Source organism: Crocodylus siamensis, chromosome 4 (assembly GCF_052110815.1).
Source record: "Crocodylus siamensis isolate JL-2025a chromosome 4, ASM5211081v1, whole genome shotgun sequence".
Lineage (NCBI taxonomy): Eukaryota > Metazoa > Chordata > Crocodylia > Crocodylidae > Crocodylus > Crocodylus siamensis.
This window is the reverse complement of record NC_143398.1, coordinates 88,200,889-88,216,713: the sequence shown is the minus strand read 5'-3', so window position 1 is coordinate 88,216,713 and position 15,825 is coordinate 88,200,889. Positions and strand designations below refer to the sequence as shown.

General features: G+C 45.1%; 5 protein-coding genes across 5 annotated transcripts; 2 read left to right on the top strand and 3 right to left on the bottom strand.

Annotated features, from left to right (window-relative positions):
* Positions 1-3,518: 3,518 nt before the first annotated feature.
* LOC149865994 (histone H3) lies at positions 3,519-5,442 on the bottom strand. The gene has a single exon (XM_090041033.1). It carries the CDS (start codon positions 4,398-4,400, stop codon positions 3,990-3,992), a length of 411 nt encoding a protein of 136 aa, XP_089897159.1. The 5' UTR covers positions 4,401-5,442; the 3' UTR covers positions 3,519-3,989.
* A 2,070-nt stretch (positions 5,443-7,512) lies between these two features.
* Positions 7,513-9,930, top strand: LOC149865993 (histone H1.01-like). The gene has a single exon (XM_090042774.1). The coding sequence runs from the start codon at positions 7,767-7,769 to the stop codon at positions 8,373-8,375; it is 609 nt and encodes a 202-aa protein (XP_089898900.1). The 5' UTR covers positions 7,513-7,766; the 3' UTR covers positions 8,376-9,930.
* Positions 9,931-10,001: 71 nt separating this feature from the next.
* Positions 10,002-10,391, bottom strand: LOC149865992 (histone H2A-IV-like; the record flags this gene model as incomplete). Its single annotated transcript, XM_090041586.1, has 1 exon — positions 10,002-10,391. A coding segment is annotated over one exon (390 nt), but the record flags the coding sequence as incomplete, so codon positions are not given.
* Positions 10,385-11,119, top strand: LOC149865991 (histone H2B 8-like). The gene has a single exon (XM_090042776.1). The coding sequence runs from the start codon at positions 10,709-10,711 to the stop codon at positions 11,087-11,089; it is 381 nt and encodes a 126-aa protein (XP_089898902.1). The 5' UTR covers positions 10,385-10,708; the 3' UTR covers positions 11,090-11,119.
* Positions 11,120-11,477: 358 nt separating this feature from the next.
* On the bottom strand, positions 11,478-13,518 carry LOC149865990 (histone H3). Its single transcript, XM_090042775.1, has one exon. The coding sequence runs from the start codon at positions 11,994-11,996 to the stop codon at positions 11,586-11,588; it is 411 nt and encodes a 136-aa protein (XP_089898901.1). The 5' UTR covers positions 11,997-13,518; the 3' UTR covers positions 11,478-11,585.
* Positions 13,519-15,825: the final 2,307 nt, after the last annotated feature.

Sequence of the window (15,825 nt, the reverse complement as noted above, 5' to 3'; positions counted from 1 at the left end):
ATACATAATCAAACATCACAGAAAATACATTTTCAGAACTCAGGCCTAGTAGTAATATTAAAGGGGCAAGTTTAGGGTCACTTGGTGAAAGAACCTCCATAAATAGTTAAATTGTGCTAAATTAGGGGTGTAAAAAATATGGCCTGCAGACTAAATCTGGACCGCAGACCTCTATGATTTAGCCTACCATGCTGCCCGTGGGGCTCAGAGGTAATTCACAGGCAGTATGCCAGTCACTAGATGGTCTGGCATGCAGTGCCTGCTCCAGCATGGGTATCAGAGCAGCCTCTACATGCAGCTTAGCTCCAGAACAAGACCATGCCACACATTGTGCCTGCTCCATCAAGTCATTTGGTAGATTTGGCATATGGGGTTGGTTTGTCTGTCTGATCTGGCCCAGGGACCAGCCCCATGATGTTGATCTAGTCCACAGTGCTGAATGAGTTTGGACCCCTGGTCTAAAACTGCAATGCACCACAACTGTTTTGAAAATTGGTGTGATACAAAAAGAACTATGATCAATGAAGTGACACAGGTGTTGCTATTTTCAAGGACAATTCTTCCAGCATCTGGTGGGTATAAACCAAATAGCCTTTATTAAAACTATAAAGGGAGGGGGGAGATGAATGTCATGGTGCGCAAATCCAAAGTTCCCCTGAAAACGTGTCTTTATACAAATGCATGTATATGTACTCTTGTTGAACTATCCAATTATAAGTTAACATATACAGCCAAATAACACCTTACTACTTATTTCTCTTGCATTTTAGTACATTCCTATTTCAATCTATAGTCTACCTCCTTTGATTATCTTGTCAACTTCCAAGTTAACCAGGAATATAGATCCCGATTCAGTTTTTCTTTTGTTCAATATCTTTATCAACAATCTGGAAGATGGCATAAAGTGGGCCCTCAGCAAGTTTGCAGATGATGCCAAGATGGAGAGAGTAGTAGATATGCTGGAGGCCAGGGCTAGGATTCAAAGAGACCTTGGTAAATTGGGCCAAAAAAAATCTCATGAAGTTCAATAAGGACAAATGTGTAGTCCCACACTTTGTCTGGAAAAATTGCACACACCACTAAAGGCTGGGGACCAACTAGCTAAGCAGCAGCTCTGCAGAAAAGGACCTAGGCATTACAGTAGACAGTAAGCTGAATTATGAACCAACAGTGTGCCCTTGTTACAAAAAGGCTAATGACATTTTGGGCTGCACTAGTAAGACCATTGCCAGTAGAATGAGGGAAGTGATTCTTCCCCTCTACTGAGCACAGGTGAGGTCACATCTGGAGTACTGTATAGAATTTTGGGTCCCCCACTACATCAAGGAAGTGGACAAATTGGAAAGTCTGGCAGAGGGCAACAGTACTGGTGAGGGGAATGGGGGACATGACTTATGAGAAAAGGCTAAGGGAATTGGGAGAAGAGAAGACTGAGAGGGGATTTAATAGAAGCCTTCAACTACCTGAAGGGTAGTTACAAAGAGGATGGAGCTAGGCTGTTATCAGTGGTGGCAGATGACAGAACAAGGAGCAATGGTCTCAAGGTTCAGCAACGGAAGAATAGGTTACATATAAGAAGAAAAACTTTCATACCAGGAAGGTAGTAAAGCAAACAGGATACCCAAAGAGTTGGTAGAATCTTGATCCTTGGAGGTTTTTAAGACCAACGCCCGGAGTGGGATGATCTAGTTAGAAATGGTCCTGCTTTGAGTAGAGGGACTGGACTCACTAGATGACCACCTGAGGTCCCTTCCAACACTAATTTTCTACGATTCCATGTTAAGATTTGAAGAGAAACTCAATAAAGAATATAGAAGGTTACCACATTAATTAACCACATTTATTCTAAACCACTCAATCCTTTCAGGCAACTCCTAGGTTGTTCACTGTCTTGTTAGATTCCAGAGTGGCAATGAACACCAAGCGAGTCTTAAATTGGGCAATTTAAAAGAGTTAATCCTTTTCTACCACCCTAAAGAGGACTAGCTTGTGTCTCAGCCATCAATAGTTTTGGTACTATGTGATCAAGACATGGCTAAGAGAGTGTTGATTGCACACTAACACCCTCAAAACATGGGCTACTAATTTATTATGTGTTTAATTTTTTTATATGGAGTTGTGTGTGTTTTTGGTGGATGGGATATGTCAGGTTCTGACACTGTTTGCAGAAGTCTCACTAATAAGGAGATGGGAAACAAACTTGGAACATGGTTTATTTCCCCAGTGCAGGGACCAAGTTCCAAATAACACAACTGTAAAAGGAAAATTTCAGCCAGTCAGACATCACCAAATCTGCAACAGTCAGTGTGAGGGAAACCATGCACACACCTTAATCTAGTAAGACTGGCCCCAAATACTAGCCAAATACCTCACCGAGAAGCCAGACAGGAAGTGTACACTTTAGCTAATAACATTCCCTCACAGCACAGTCTGTTTAAATGCTGCAGCTGTGGACTAATCTAAGCAGTTTAATTCACCTGCTCTTTGGTAGACCAATTGAGTCCTTGTTGATAGGCCACACTTTTCAGTCTGTCCTCCTTCCCCAGAGCTTAAATTGCCCTTTGTGGACTAGCCCATTATAGAAGCACAAAATACAGTCCCTGGGTTACAGATGCTCAAAATCCTGAATTGCCCTGAGATCAGCTGACACCAAGGAGTAGTCTAGAAACACACATGTGAGTACTAAATACAACATCAAAAATTGTCATGATCTCTGCTTAAAACAGAGTTTATCTTCTTGCCAAAATACGAAATTCAATGTTATAGATTGGGGCTGTGCTGCGGGGGTAATTCCAGGAGCAGAATTATGTTCCAAGGATGGACAGGAGACCCATCATCTGAAATACTGGGGGGCGTTAACACTTGATTTTATTCTTTTTTTCCTAGCTACTGCTGTGAAACACTATAGGTCTATATGGATTTAAGTATATAGTTTCTTTTAGGCCTATTCTAGGTCTATAGTCCATACCTATAAATTACTGACCATAGGTGTAGATTATAGAAGAAGGAATCTCAGTATGTGGTTGAGAAAAATGGGCTTAAAAAAAGGAATCTAGTTTCTTACGTGCTGAAGATTCAGAGGAAGGGGAACAAATAGGAAAAGGATGGGCTGCAGCTTAAATCAGATGTTATGTAAATGATTTTTGGGCAAATGTTTAAAGTTGGGGAAAAACTGAAGGAGCCTAAAGAGTAAATTGCCAATAAAACTTGGGTAAAGATTTCAGTAATACAACAGTGTCTGTGAATCTAACATTAAAAATGGGAACAGACTACAAGAGGGAAAGCACAGCAAACAGCAGCAAAATGTCTAAAATCAGCAGGACATTTAGGTTAAGTAAATACACTCATCTTGCCAAAATGAAAAACTGAACAAACTGAAGAAAAGAACTATGATGCTTTGCAATAAAATATAAATATAATGTAATAAGAATTATACAGACTTGGTAGAATAACAAAAGAAAGACACCGTTTTCTGATTATCAAGTACACAGGAGAGTTGAGACTGAAGTGGTCTGGGTAGTGGCTTTATCTGCAGAATCCTATCTAGTGTAAAAAAATCAAGTGGTGATGAACATGCAGTTGAATCACTGTGAATAGGTCACAACCTGTAATATTCTGAATATATTTAATGAACTACAGTTGTTGGTGTATGGGAAGGGGCGGCCATAGGGACAGGTGAAGCATGTTGTAGTAACAATGTATTTGCCTTTTGTACTAGTTTAAAAAAAGGGACACTAAAAAAACCCAAAAAACCTATACACTATACAAAAAAGTCTACCCATTTTACTAGTGTATCCCAAGAATTAAGTGAACAAGACAGTCTAATAAAGTTGCTTTTATCACGAGGTATGCAAGGTATTTCTTTAGAACACCTAAAAGCAGTTATTACACTTCAACTAGTCATGTCCCAGCTCTTTTCAGTGAAATTGGAGGGGCTCTAAAAAGAGCCTTTGGGTTTCAGAATGTTAGGTGGGGGCGACCATTGGCTTTTATGCCCTCTCTCCGCGGATGCGGCGGGCCAGCTGGATGTCCTTGGGCATGATGGTGACGCGCTTGGCGTGGATGGCGCACAGGTTGGTGTCCTCGAAGAGCCCCACCAGGTAGGCCTCGCTCGCCTCCTGCAGCGCCATGACGGCCGAGCTCTGGAAGCGCAGGTCTGTCTTGAAGTCCTGCGCGATCTCGCGCACCAGGCGCTGGAAGGGCAGCTTGCGGATCAGCAGCTCTGTCGACTTCTGGTAGCGCCGGATCTCGCGCAGCGCCACAGTGCCGGGCCGGTAGCGGTGCGGCTTCTTCACGCCGCCCGTGGCGGGCGCGCTCTTGCGGGCCGCCTTGGTAGCCAGCTGCTTGCGGGGCGCTTTGCCGCCGGTCGACTTACGAGCCGTCTGCTTCGTACGGGCCATTCTTAATCACAGCAACTCTCCAAGAAAAGCTCAAGTACGTGACAAACAGCAATGTAAAAATCCCGGCTCTTACAGTGGTATTTATACCCACCTCCCTTCTCTGATTGGTTAATGGAAGCCGACCAACTGTCATTGGATAGTTTGAAAATTTGAAAATCCCGCGCTTGGAACAACGAAAACTGGTTCTACCCGCCGGCCTCCAAGCTCACTAGCGATTGTGTGTGCGTCCGCGCGCGCTTTGGGTTTAATTTGGAGGCGGGAGCGGGGAGAGGTGGACTTGTTTCCTCTCCCTGCCTTTCTTTCTTGTTCTGTCTTACCCATGTACTGGATTACTAAAATTCAAGACCTTTTTTTATTTTTAAAAGTGAACAATCATCTTGAGCGCTACTCTGAAGGATAACAGAGGGTATGGAGTCCCCCTCAGTCCCCGAAAGGATGAGACCTCAGGGGTCTGCATAGTGATCTATCCCTTACAATATGTACATTGACCAAAGATTTAAAAATGTGCATCTTTTTTTACAGCCCGACCTATTTTATCTTTCAAGAATATATTTGCCTTTAAAAAGGCAAAGGGACAGCATGGGATAAAGTTTATTAAAACATAACTTCTCTCCCTCACCTCTCTCCTGCCTCACCTTCTTCAAAATAATAATAATGAGCGACGTTTTCGTTGGATGAAACTGCACTGCCTACAAAACTCTTTTTAAGTCTTTGCCTATACGCTGCAAACACCGCCCTACAAGCACCTCCCCCACTCTTCTTTTTGAATAGGATCCTATTTTCAGATTTATAATTGCAAATTAATCTCCGTATTGTTTTGCGAATATGCTTGGAAGTGAAGTAGAGCATCGTAGAGGAGACGATCTCGCACTGAGTGAAGATTTAAACATTCTCGATCAGGCAGACAGAGATTTGCGCGCGACTTGTCTTTGCCTATTGTTTCAGCGAGACTATGGAGCCGGGTTGTCACTAGCCAATCTCTGGGCAACGCGGGCTTTTCAAAAGCAAAGCAATTGTTCAGTCTTCCGGGCAAATACTCAAACTGGGCTGGAAAGAAAGAGAACAGTTTTCAGGAAATTTGTTTTTAAGGAGGAAAAGACGAACATCTTCGTTCTCATATAGTTAGCAGTACTGAACAATACAGACAACTTCCCATTGCTAGGAGACTTGGTAGACTGAGTGATCTAGAACGGTGCACATTTTTACATAGAAGCCCCCCCCCCCCATATTTTAAATGGAAAAGTACTGTTGGAGCACAGCTCTTGAAGTGAAAGAGTAGGTGGTTCTGAAGAAATGTTTAGCTGTGAAGTTAAAGAAAAACAAAGGGGGAGGGGGAGAGGCTTAGTCATCAAACCTGTACAAAGCACGACCCTAGCTTTTGTAAGCATAGACGATACCCCTGGGTGTCACCATTTGGCATGTTAAGAACAGTTTAGATCACATTCTCCAAGAAACACTTAACATCCTACATGTCTCTTCATAGGTCATTGCAGAGATTTGCTTTACACAGCCACAAGGGCCGAGTATTACCACAGTGTCTTTTGGATAGCCTTAAAAACTGTTTATCAAGCCCCCTAAGCCCTTTGCTCACTTAGGTGTTCTAAAAGTAATTGGAAAACCAATTAGCCACGTTATATAGGAAGTCCCTGAAGGTTTTGGACATGTCTGAAAACCTGAAGCAAGCAAGCCAAAAAAAAGGTGGGGGGGTGGAAGGGGGGGTTGCCTCTCCTGTGTCTTATTATCTTGTGATTCTCTGTTGCTGGACATGGGGTGGGCAGAGGGAACAGGTGAGTTTTGGGCTCTGCTTGCCCTCCCTACACCAACCACTTTTGTTTTTATGCAGACAGGGGAAAAAATCCGCATAGAGGTTGTGATTATCAAGATATATATTTAGGCATATTTCTATGTTGATTCTTTATAGTCCAGATGCATTTTCTAGTTCTATATGCAGTTATAATTTGAAATTTCCATCAATATCTCTGTAAGTTGCATAACATAAGAGGCTTTAGAATTTCAAACTTGATTTCTCAGTGTAAGTGCCTGTGTGTCTCTCCCGTGTATGTGTTCCACAATTCGCCTTTGATTTTAAAATACTCTTCCCCTGCAATTGTACTGGAACCAGTAGTAAAGTCTGTCTAATCATGCTTCCAAGAAAATATCCATTGTTAGGTGTTTATCCTTTTCTGGGCACCAGATAGAATAAGGCAGGGTCTGATCTGCAGATGTACTGAAACCTGAATAGGAATAGTAAATACCAGGCGAGCAGAAGTTATACATTACTGTGTACCATCCTGCATTTGACTTGAGGATTCATTAACATTCTCAAAAAGCTATGGAGAAAATGAACGTATGACTAAAACATTACTGTTCCTGTGAGGAGAAGCCACTTTCCCAAGTGTCATTTAAATGGTGAAACAAATGCGGGATTTTGGTTTTCAGTTAGGCTTTCTGTAACCTTTATGCTTTTTTCAACAAGATTGTTTCTGATTTATTATACATTTTAATACCTCCTTGTAAACTGCCTTCAAATGTCAGTTAAGACTCAGATGCAGATTACTATTGGAAGAACACTTTCAGTATATAGAACCCTCCTCCCCCCCGAATTTCTCAAATTCTCAAATAACAGTAAAATACATCCATATCCTAAAAAGGCAGCTTTTTAAATTCTGCTATTGAATTGGCTAGAAATGTACAAAATAGGAGATAATCCGAAAATAATTTTGTAGGCTATAAAAATACTCCAACAAGCCTTTAAATTATCTCCTAATGTTTTGGGGCGAGGGAATTCTTTAAAAGAATTAAGTGTTGTTAAAATCTATAAACTTTGGTTTATGGCTTCAAACCTCAATGTCTTAATAGAGTTGTGTTACTTCTGCCTCTTCGCTGTTCATCCATGCTCCCCACATTGACACACACCAATACCTTTAGGCACTAGAGTAGAGAAAATCATCTAAAATATAAGGTGCTGCTGTGGTTGTGTCCATATAAGAGAAAAAACACTTTGAATTAAGAAGGAAAGATCAAATCTTTCCTTCCGCTGAGGTCTCTCTGATTTCTAGAACCAGATTTTAGTGGCTCATCTTTAACTTCCACGTCGCCTTTCCAGATGGAGGCTCTACAGAAGAAAAATACCATGGTGCCCCATCACCCAGCTAAGAAACTAGCTGAATATTGTAACATATATGACAAGAAATCCCACTTTTTTAACTCTGAAGAAACACAGATTGAGCCGAGAAAAGTTTTCTGTCTGTTACCCCGGGCGGTCTCCTTAACGCACCAATCACAGAGCAGCACTTCTGTATAAATACGAGACAGGAAACCCCGTGGCAATTGTTTTCTTTTACTTCAGACAGACAGTTTGGTAACATGGCCGAGACCGCGCCCGTAGCTTCTCCCGCTGTCGCTTCACTTGCGGCAAAAGCCCACGCCAAGAAGGTGAAAAAGGCGGCGGGCGGCTCTAAAGCGAAGAAGCCCGCGGGTCCTAGCGTGACCGAGCTGATCACTCAGGCTGTGTCCGCTTCGCAGGATCGCAAGGGGCTGTCGCTGGCCGCTCTGAAAAAGGTGCTGGCAGCCGGCGGCTACGATGTGGAGAAAAGCAACAGCCGCATCAAGCTGGGACTCAAGAGCCTGGTGAACAAGGGCATCTTGGTGCAGACCAAAGGTACCGGTGCTTCCGGTTCTTTCAAGCTGGGCAAGAAACCGGGTGAAACCAAGGCGCCCAAGAGAGTAGCGGCGGCAGCCAAGTCCAAGAAGCCCGTAGCTAAGAAGCCCAAGATCCCACCAGCTGTGAAGAAAAGCCCCAAGAAAGCCAAGAAGCCAGTAGCCAGCGCAGCCAAAAAAGCACCAGCTAAGAGCCCGAAAAAAGCCAAGCCTGTTAAAGCGAAGAAAGTCGTGAAGAGTCCCGCTAAGGCTAAGGCGGTGAAGCCCAAGGTTGCTAAGCCGAAGGCAAAGAAGGCAGCGCCCAAGAAGAAGTAAAATGGCTTCAAGCAGATTCTTGTTGCGTGAATAAACCCAACGGCTCTTTTAAGAGCCACTCACCCATTCGGGAAAGGAGCTGAAACGCCAAAGCAATTTCCAATTATATTGTGTTGTGCTTACCTCTTTCCTGGTAGGTTAAGAGTTGTGTAACAGCCCCCGCCCTGAAATGAAGTACATAATGTGTGGTGGGAGGGGGGTGAAAGTTTCCTACCTTAAATTACACACTGTTCTGTTACCGGTGCTTAAACGTCTAGGAAAGTTTAACTAGCTTTTTGTGGCAATACATTGACACTTACCTTAACACTAGCCAATTACCACAAACAAATAACTTTCCTGGAAGAAAAGGAAAGGAGACGGTCGTCTACTTCCTTTTTCTGTCAGTGTCTTGGCGGTAGGGGGGAGAGGGAGACGAACTAAAAACTTTACCTAAATTGTTAATTTAGCGCGTCTTGTATAACACCAGACCAAACGGAAAGTTTCCCAGATCTAACTTTTCAGGGGAAATCAGTAAAAAAAAGGTAAAAAACAAACTATAATTTAGGGAAGAGTGCTGGGGGGTGAAGAGTTTTGACGTCTGTGTCCATACATCATCTTACCCAGGCAGAGTGGAAAAGTGGGTTTCTGTTTTAGGGTTGAAGTCAAAATGTTTACCCGTTCGAACACGTTTACTCTGTAATCTTACATTAAAACCACACGAAAGCCATTATTTCTGATTTTTCTTCTGCTTTTGTTTGATTCATGCATGATTTCTTGCTATACACCCTCACCCTTGTACAAGTCATTTTATCCCTTCCCCCTTGGCTGTGCTTTGACTTTTTTTTAACCAATGCCAAAAAAACCTAAGCAAAAAACAACAGAAAAACCTTGTCATTCTGTAGCCTGTCATTGAACTACTTTCAGTGTGATACTTTAGAAAAGCCTAGTCCAAGGGTCTCTTAGAAACGCATCAATTAAAATGACTGAAATAATTAAGATATATATCAATATAAAGGAACAGGGTTTCTCCCTAAATATAAGTACATCTGTCACTTCATTCCAGCAGAATATTCCAAAATGTACATTTTCAGACAAAAACGATTTTTTTTTCACTGTATCCAGTGTAAGGACAGACTGCTCATGATAAAAGTCACCCGGCCAATAATAAAGGAAAATTATTAAACCAAGTATTGAATCAGTATCTTGTATCAGCCTCGGCCATGGCATCAGGAATAGAATCCACCGCAAAAGGAACAAACGTTTCTTGTTCATGGTTCATTGTGGAGGCAATTAAGTTCAGTGACTTGGAACAGCAGACTCAAGATCGACTCGGTAGTTTATAGTCTGTGCTATGGCCCTAGTCTCCTTAACAGCAGAAAGGAAAGACACCCACTTCCCTCTCTTTTAATTTCCGTGTTGTGTGAAACGAGAGGAATTACAGGCTTTGGTGTGTACTTATACATACTAACACCAAACGCGTCAAAAGAAAACATACAAATTAAATAAATAAATGTTAAAACATCCCTTCCCAAGTTGATCTTCCTGGATAATCGAGCCTCCCGCCCCCTTTTTTTGTGAAGATATAAGCGGCTCTGAAAAGAGCCTTTGGGGTAACTTTTCCGAGGCCGAATGCCTGCACGGCTGGGTTTACTTGGCCTTGGCCTTGTGGCTCTCGGTCTTCTTGGGCAGCAGCACGGCCTGGATGTTGGGCAGGACGCCGCCCTGCGCGATCGTCACTTTGCCCAGCAGCTTGTTGAGCTCCTCGTCGTTGCGGATGGCCAGCTGCAGGTGGCGGGGGATGATGCGCGTCTTCTTGTTGTCCCGCGCCGCGTTGCCCGCCAGCTCCAGGATCTCGGCCGTCAGGTACTCCAGCACGGCCGCCAGGTAGACCGGGGCCCCGGCTCCAACCCGCTCTGCGTAGTGGCCTTTGCGCAGCAGACGGTGAACGCGGCCCACCGGGAACTGCAGCCCGGCCCGCGAGGAGCGCGACTTGGCCTTGGCCCGCGCCTTCCCGCCCTGCTTGACGCGGCCCGACAAGATTCAAACTACTGCCGACTCTTCGGTGCCAAAGAAGATAACATCATCCAGCAGCTTTTTCCCTTTCAAACAGTTATTGAGCGATTGGTGGCAAGTTGAGACGTTCACTGCCACAGCAGCCAATGGAGAGGCGAATCCAACCCCTGACCAATGGCAAAGGATGCCATGTGGCAATGACGTCTCTTGTTTCTCTCGTCCAGTGAAAACCGACTAAACGGAATCCGCTTATTTGCATAGGGACCCTACAAATAGAGGACTGGGACGTTCAACTGTCACTTTTTCAAACATTTTGGAGAAGAGCTTCAAAATCTGTTAGGATGCCTGAGCCTGCCAAGTCTGCTCCCGCCCCCAAGAAGGGCTCCAAGAAAGCCGTGACTAAGACCCAGAAGAAGGGGGATAAGAAGCGGAAGAGAACCAGAAAGGAGAGCTACTCCATCTACGTGTACAAGGTGCTGAAGCAGGTGCACCCGGACACCGGCATCTCGTCCAAGGCCATGGGCATCATGAACTCCTTCGTCAACGACATCTTCGAGCGCATCGCCGGCGAGGCCTCCCGCCTGGCGCACTACAACAAGCGCTCCACCATCACGTCCCGGGAGATCCAGACCGCCGTGCGCCTGCTGCTGCCCGGGGAGCTGGCCAAGCACGCCGTGTCCGAGGGCACCAAGGCTGTCACCAAGTACACCAGCTCCAAGTAAACGGGCTCCTTGCATCGTTTCACCCAAAGGCTCTTTTAAGAGCCACCCACTTCATCCTTTAAAGAGCTGTGGGAGCTCTGCTTTCAGTTTTCAACTCTCCCGCATAGGCTGGGGGTAGGAGAGACAGGGACTTCCTTCGGTCTCTCTAATAACCGTCACAACCCCCTGATGTTTAACTTTTTGTCATTGTGTATCTTCACTCTCCCCTCCCTCCTCCAAGTCTCGCTTTTCTCCGAAGTGACGGGAAGTTTCGTCCAGTCACCCTCGCTAGGTTTTCATCCCGTCTCCCCCAACCCCACATTTTGACAGCGGTACAAATTTAGACATACAAATGTTGTCAGAAAGATGGCAACAAAACAGTTGCTTCACCCTAGTGTTATGGAAACCTGTAAGAAAGTGTTTCAGCACCTTTGAGTGAGGATTGAGCGGCTCTGAAAAGAGCCTTTGGATTAATGAACGGTTTCCGAGCGATCAAGACGAGAGGCGCTGCATCTCCTCAGGCCCTCTCTCCGCGGATGCGGCGGGCCAGCTGGATGTCCTTGGGCATGATGGTGACGCGCTTGGCGTGGATGGCGCACAGGTTGGTGTCCTCGAAGAGCCCCACCAGGTAGGCCTCGCTCGCCTCCTGCAGCGCCATGACGGCCGAGCTCTGGAAGCGCAGGTCTGTCTTGAAGTCCTGCGCGATCTCGCGCACCAGGCGCTGGAAGGGCAGCTTGCGGATCAGCAGCTCTGTCGACTTCTGGTAGCGCCGGATCTCGCGCAGCGCCACGGTGCCGGGCCGGTAGCGGTGCGGCTTCTTCACGCCGCCCGTGGCGGGCGCGCTCTTGCGGGCCGCCTTGGTAGCCAGCTGCTTGCGGGGCGCTTTGCCGCCGGTCGACTTACGCGCTGTCTGCTTCGTACGGGCCATAGTTGGAGAAAAGGTGATGCGAGCTGGAGTTAAACCGGATCTCAACTGCAAAAAAAAATCAGCAAACAGTGAAGACAGGCGGTATTTATAGCCGCTTTTCCTGTCTGATTGGCTGGTTGTGAAAGGCCGAATACTATTGGATAGTTTGAAATCTCCTCACTAGAGACAAAGCAAAAGCCCTCAGAGTGGCCAGTTTCCCGCTCTTTGGTCTTTTGCTGGGTTTTTTGAACAGGGCAGCCCAGGATCGCGCGGCTCCCTTGCACCTATATTCCTACTCTCCCACGCAGCCCACATCCATGTTAGAGATTTGCTGTTTTGCTATTGCTATTTCAAAAATAATCAATTACTTCTCCTGGATATAATTCCCCACCTTTAAGAAATGAACAACAATAACAGACAGAAAGTCTCAGACACAGGAGGGAGTTTCAGTTGCATCCCAGCATGAATGTGCTTGATTCCCGCTCCCCCCCCCCCCCAAACAAAACAAACTTCCTTTTCGGGTTTAGTTTGTGGTTTCGCAGACGGGGGAAAGGCATACGAGCCCTTTCCTTTCCTTTTCTCAGACAGACGGGCACCCCTCCCTCAGAAAAGGCATCTTTATTCTTCTTTACTGCTCTTTGAAACCTAAAGAGACGAGCGATAGCTTGAGATCTTAAACAGCCATTTTAAACTGCAGTGTTCAGTATTTAGCTCAGGAGGCAGATTGCTTTCCTTCATTATTCTAAAATACTCTCTGTATTAGTATACGTTCACCCTTAAAACTATTTCATGTTCGTACGTCTTAAAACTCTTCTTTCACAAAGAAGTCCCCTTTTGCCAATGACCAGCGAATCCCGCACCTGTCCCTTTGTCGCTAAGATCAGCTTCAAAGAAAAGTCACGTCCAAACGTTACTTCTGAATAGCGTCATTTTTGCCTTCTCTTTGAATCCCCGGTTTTGAATTTCAAGCATTTTCCCGCCGAAAGAAACCTGACCAATCGGCTTTCCTGACACATCCGTTTCTTCCTCTCCAGTCTGGGCGGTGGGAGAGCGCAGCGAGGGGAGCCGGGCGCTGTAACGTGGAGCGTGCCCGTTTCTTTCCTCTTCCAGCAATTAAAATAATGCATATGGAGATATCTTTCTTTTTATTATTGCTAAGTATTGCTTATTGCTCCGTGCTTCATATACAGAGTGGGAATGCATTTGTGTGTCCTTAGCCCTTTCTCATTCCAGAGCAAGAGGCTTCCTAATCCTGTACTGCCCTCTGGTGGGTATGAGTATCCATAGGTGCAGACTTTTGGACAGATGTCATGTCAGTGTTTGCTGTGACATACTAGAGAAAGTCTCCCTGGATATATAAAGCAGGGCTGGCCCAATTGCAGCACATGTGAGGCACAAGCAACCTCTTTGTGTGGCATGGAGCAGATGGGAGAGGGACCAGAAAGCAGAAGAAAAGCATGGTAGAGCCGTGGATGAGTAGCTATAGTCTTAGTATTGGGCTGTGACTGTAGAAATTCCTGCTCCAGATCTTTAAGTTGTTCATTCTAGTCGGTGGGACCAGAGCAGATCCGGCTGTCAGGTAGAGCTTGGCCTATATACACCCCAGGAAACTATGCACAGGCAAATTAAAAATCATGCACAGAAAAACTCAATTACTTCTATGTATGTTTTACAAATTAAACTAAATATAACGTGATTTGAAACTTTTTTAGAAATATATGCAGGTACTTTGTATGGGTGTGGGTGTGTATGGTGGGTTTTGTGGGGAAAGTGAGTATGGGAGTACGTGGGGGTGGTGGGTGGGTGTGGGGTGTCTGGGGGAGCTGTGAAGGGGTCTGGGCCCCCCACCATGATGCACAGTCCCCACCGCTGGCAGCTCAGCACCAGTGGTGGTGGGCCCTCAGGGTGCTCATGGCCTCAACAGGCAGAGCCCCCAGCTGCATGCACCTCTGGCTGAGTCCCAGGGCCTGCACATACTGGCACGGAGTCAGCTTAGCCTGCTGGCACACACCTTCACACCAGACTAGGCTGGCTCCATGCCAGCACGTGGGGCTCATGGCACTGCAGGAGGGAGCTGAGTGCCATCGGGTTGGGCAGGCTCCATGTCTCCATGTGCGGCTGCCCACTAGAGTGCTGGAAGCCCCACATGGAGGTACAGAGCTGATCCGCCCAGCCTGATGGCATGTGGCCCATAGCCATCCACAAACCCCACACCTATCCACACACTCCCTCACAAGCCTCATGCTCCCCCTCCCCCCACAGGCAGGAGCTCCCCTTCCCACTTACCCCGCAGTCCAGCCTCATGGCTCTATGCCTCCAGGTCATGGATGTGGAGGCACAGAGTCCCTCACAGTTAAATTATGCAAAATTATACAATTATTCACAGTCATGCCATAATTGTGCAGGATCATATTTGCATAATTCCCCAGGGTTTAACTATAGATAATGGGTATAGCAGTAAGCTTAGGGTGAATGCTGGTCAGGTGGTTTCCGACACAACATTGTGGTGATGTGCCTGTTGCACACTTTCATGGTGCTGTCTAGGAAATCAATTTGCTGCATGAAGTATTCTAGAGTTAGCTTGATAGAGAAGTTCTGAAGGTCTTGGTGAAATTTCTTTAGAGTTTCCTTTACATGTGTTCACATTATGAAGATACCATTGAAGTACCTGAGGTATGCCAAGGGGGTGGGGGGCAGCTGTGGAGGAAACTAACTTTGATGTCCATCATAAATATGTTGGCATATTTGGTGGCCATACATGTGCACATGGCAGTGCCATTCATTTCTAGGTACAGGGAGTCCACAAACTTGAAACTGTTGAACACAAAGGCAGAGCGAGTGAGTGTAATGGAACAAGAAGAAATCAGAACTCATGGTAGAGGTAATAGCTTTTATTAGACCACCTATATATTTGCAAAAAAAAAGTCTTTATTTGCAAACTTTTGAGCGCACACACCCTTCCTCTGGCATAGAAGAATGCAAAAGTTATAGAAACGGAAGCAATTTTCTCATTAGTCTTAGGGTGCTCTGGTGTTCTCCTGAGCCTGGCAGTGCCAAAAGACTGAGCAACCCTGGCTCCACATTTAATTTAAGGTGCAATGGAATCAGTCAAAATTATTGCACATATTTTTCTGTAATAACTTTATGGCTTATTCATTGTTTTATTCACCATTAATTGCACAAACATGTAGCTGGGTTACTACTAAAAACATGATTAACTGGTTAATTATATCTTACGAGTAATGCCTGCCAGGGTTCTTACTGGTTCCTTGAACCTTTTCAGAATAATAGAGCCATAAAACCAAAGAACTGAAATACCTCAAGGGTCATCTAGTCCAACTACATGGACAGATACAGGGTTTGCTATTTCTAAATCATTCCAGACAGGTGCTATACAGCTGTCACCTCATATCCTGCTCTCTATGATAAGGGAAAATATTTTTTCCTGTCTTTTTAGGGAACCTGTATGCAGAACACCAGTTAAATTTAAATTTCCTAGAACCTGTTTAGGAAGAGTAAAATTATCTTAAAGCTCATCAATTTGGGAAAATCACAGTTAAGGTAATGTTTCTGACACCAGTTCCCACCTTGCCCCTTTGAGGTTGACAATAGTCAATGGGACAAGAGTGAACCTCGCCTATTCTCAGTAACATCTGTTATTTTCTGTGTTATGCCCTACACAATGATACACAGTCATTCCTTTTCATATTCTCCTAGTGCCCATCACTGTGATCATATGATAAAGAAATTAATTTTTTTAAAAATATCCAGGGTTTTTAGTGAACTCTGATGAGATGTGTATCTTTCAGAAGGGAATCAGGGATCCTTGATTTCTTGGTTATGTGATGCA

What these genes read in the sequence shown, in the direction of transcription:
- LOC149865994 (XM_090041033.1), bottom strand. Translation starts at nt 4,400, where the DNA reads ATGGCCCGTACGAAGCAGACGGCTCGTAAGTCGACCGGCGGCAAAGCG.
- LOC149865993 (XM_090042774.1), top strand. Translation starts at nt 7,767, where the DNA reads ATGGCCGAGACCGCGCCCGTAGCTTCTCCCGCTGTCGCTTCACTTGCG.
- LOC149865991 (XM_090042776.1), top strand. Translation starts at nt 10,709, where the DNA reads ATGCCTGAGCCTGCCAAGTCTGCTCCCGCCCCCAAGAAGGGCTCCAAG.
- LOC149865990 (XM_090042775.1), bottom strand. Translation starts at nt 11,996, where the DNA reads ATGGCCCGTACGAAGCAGACAGCGCGTAAGTCGACCGGCGGCAAAGCG.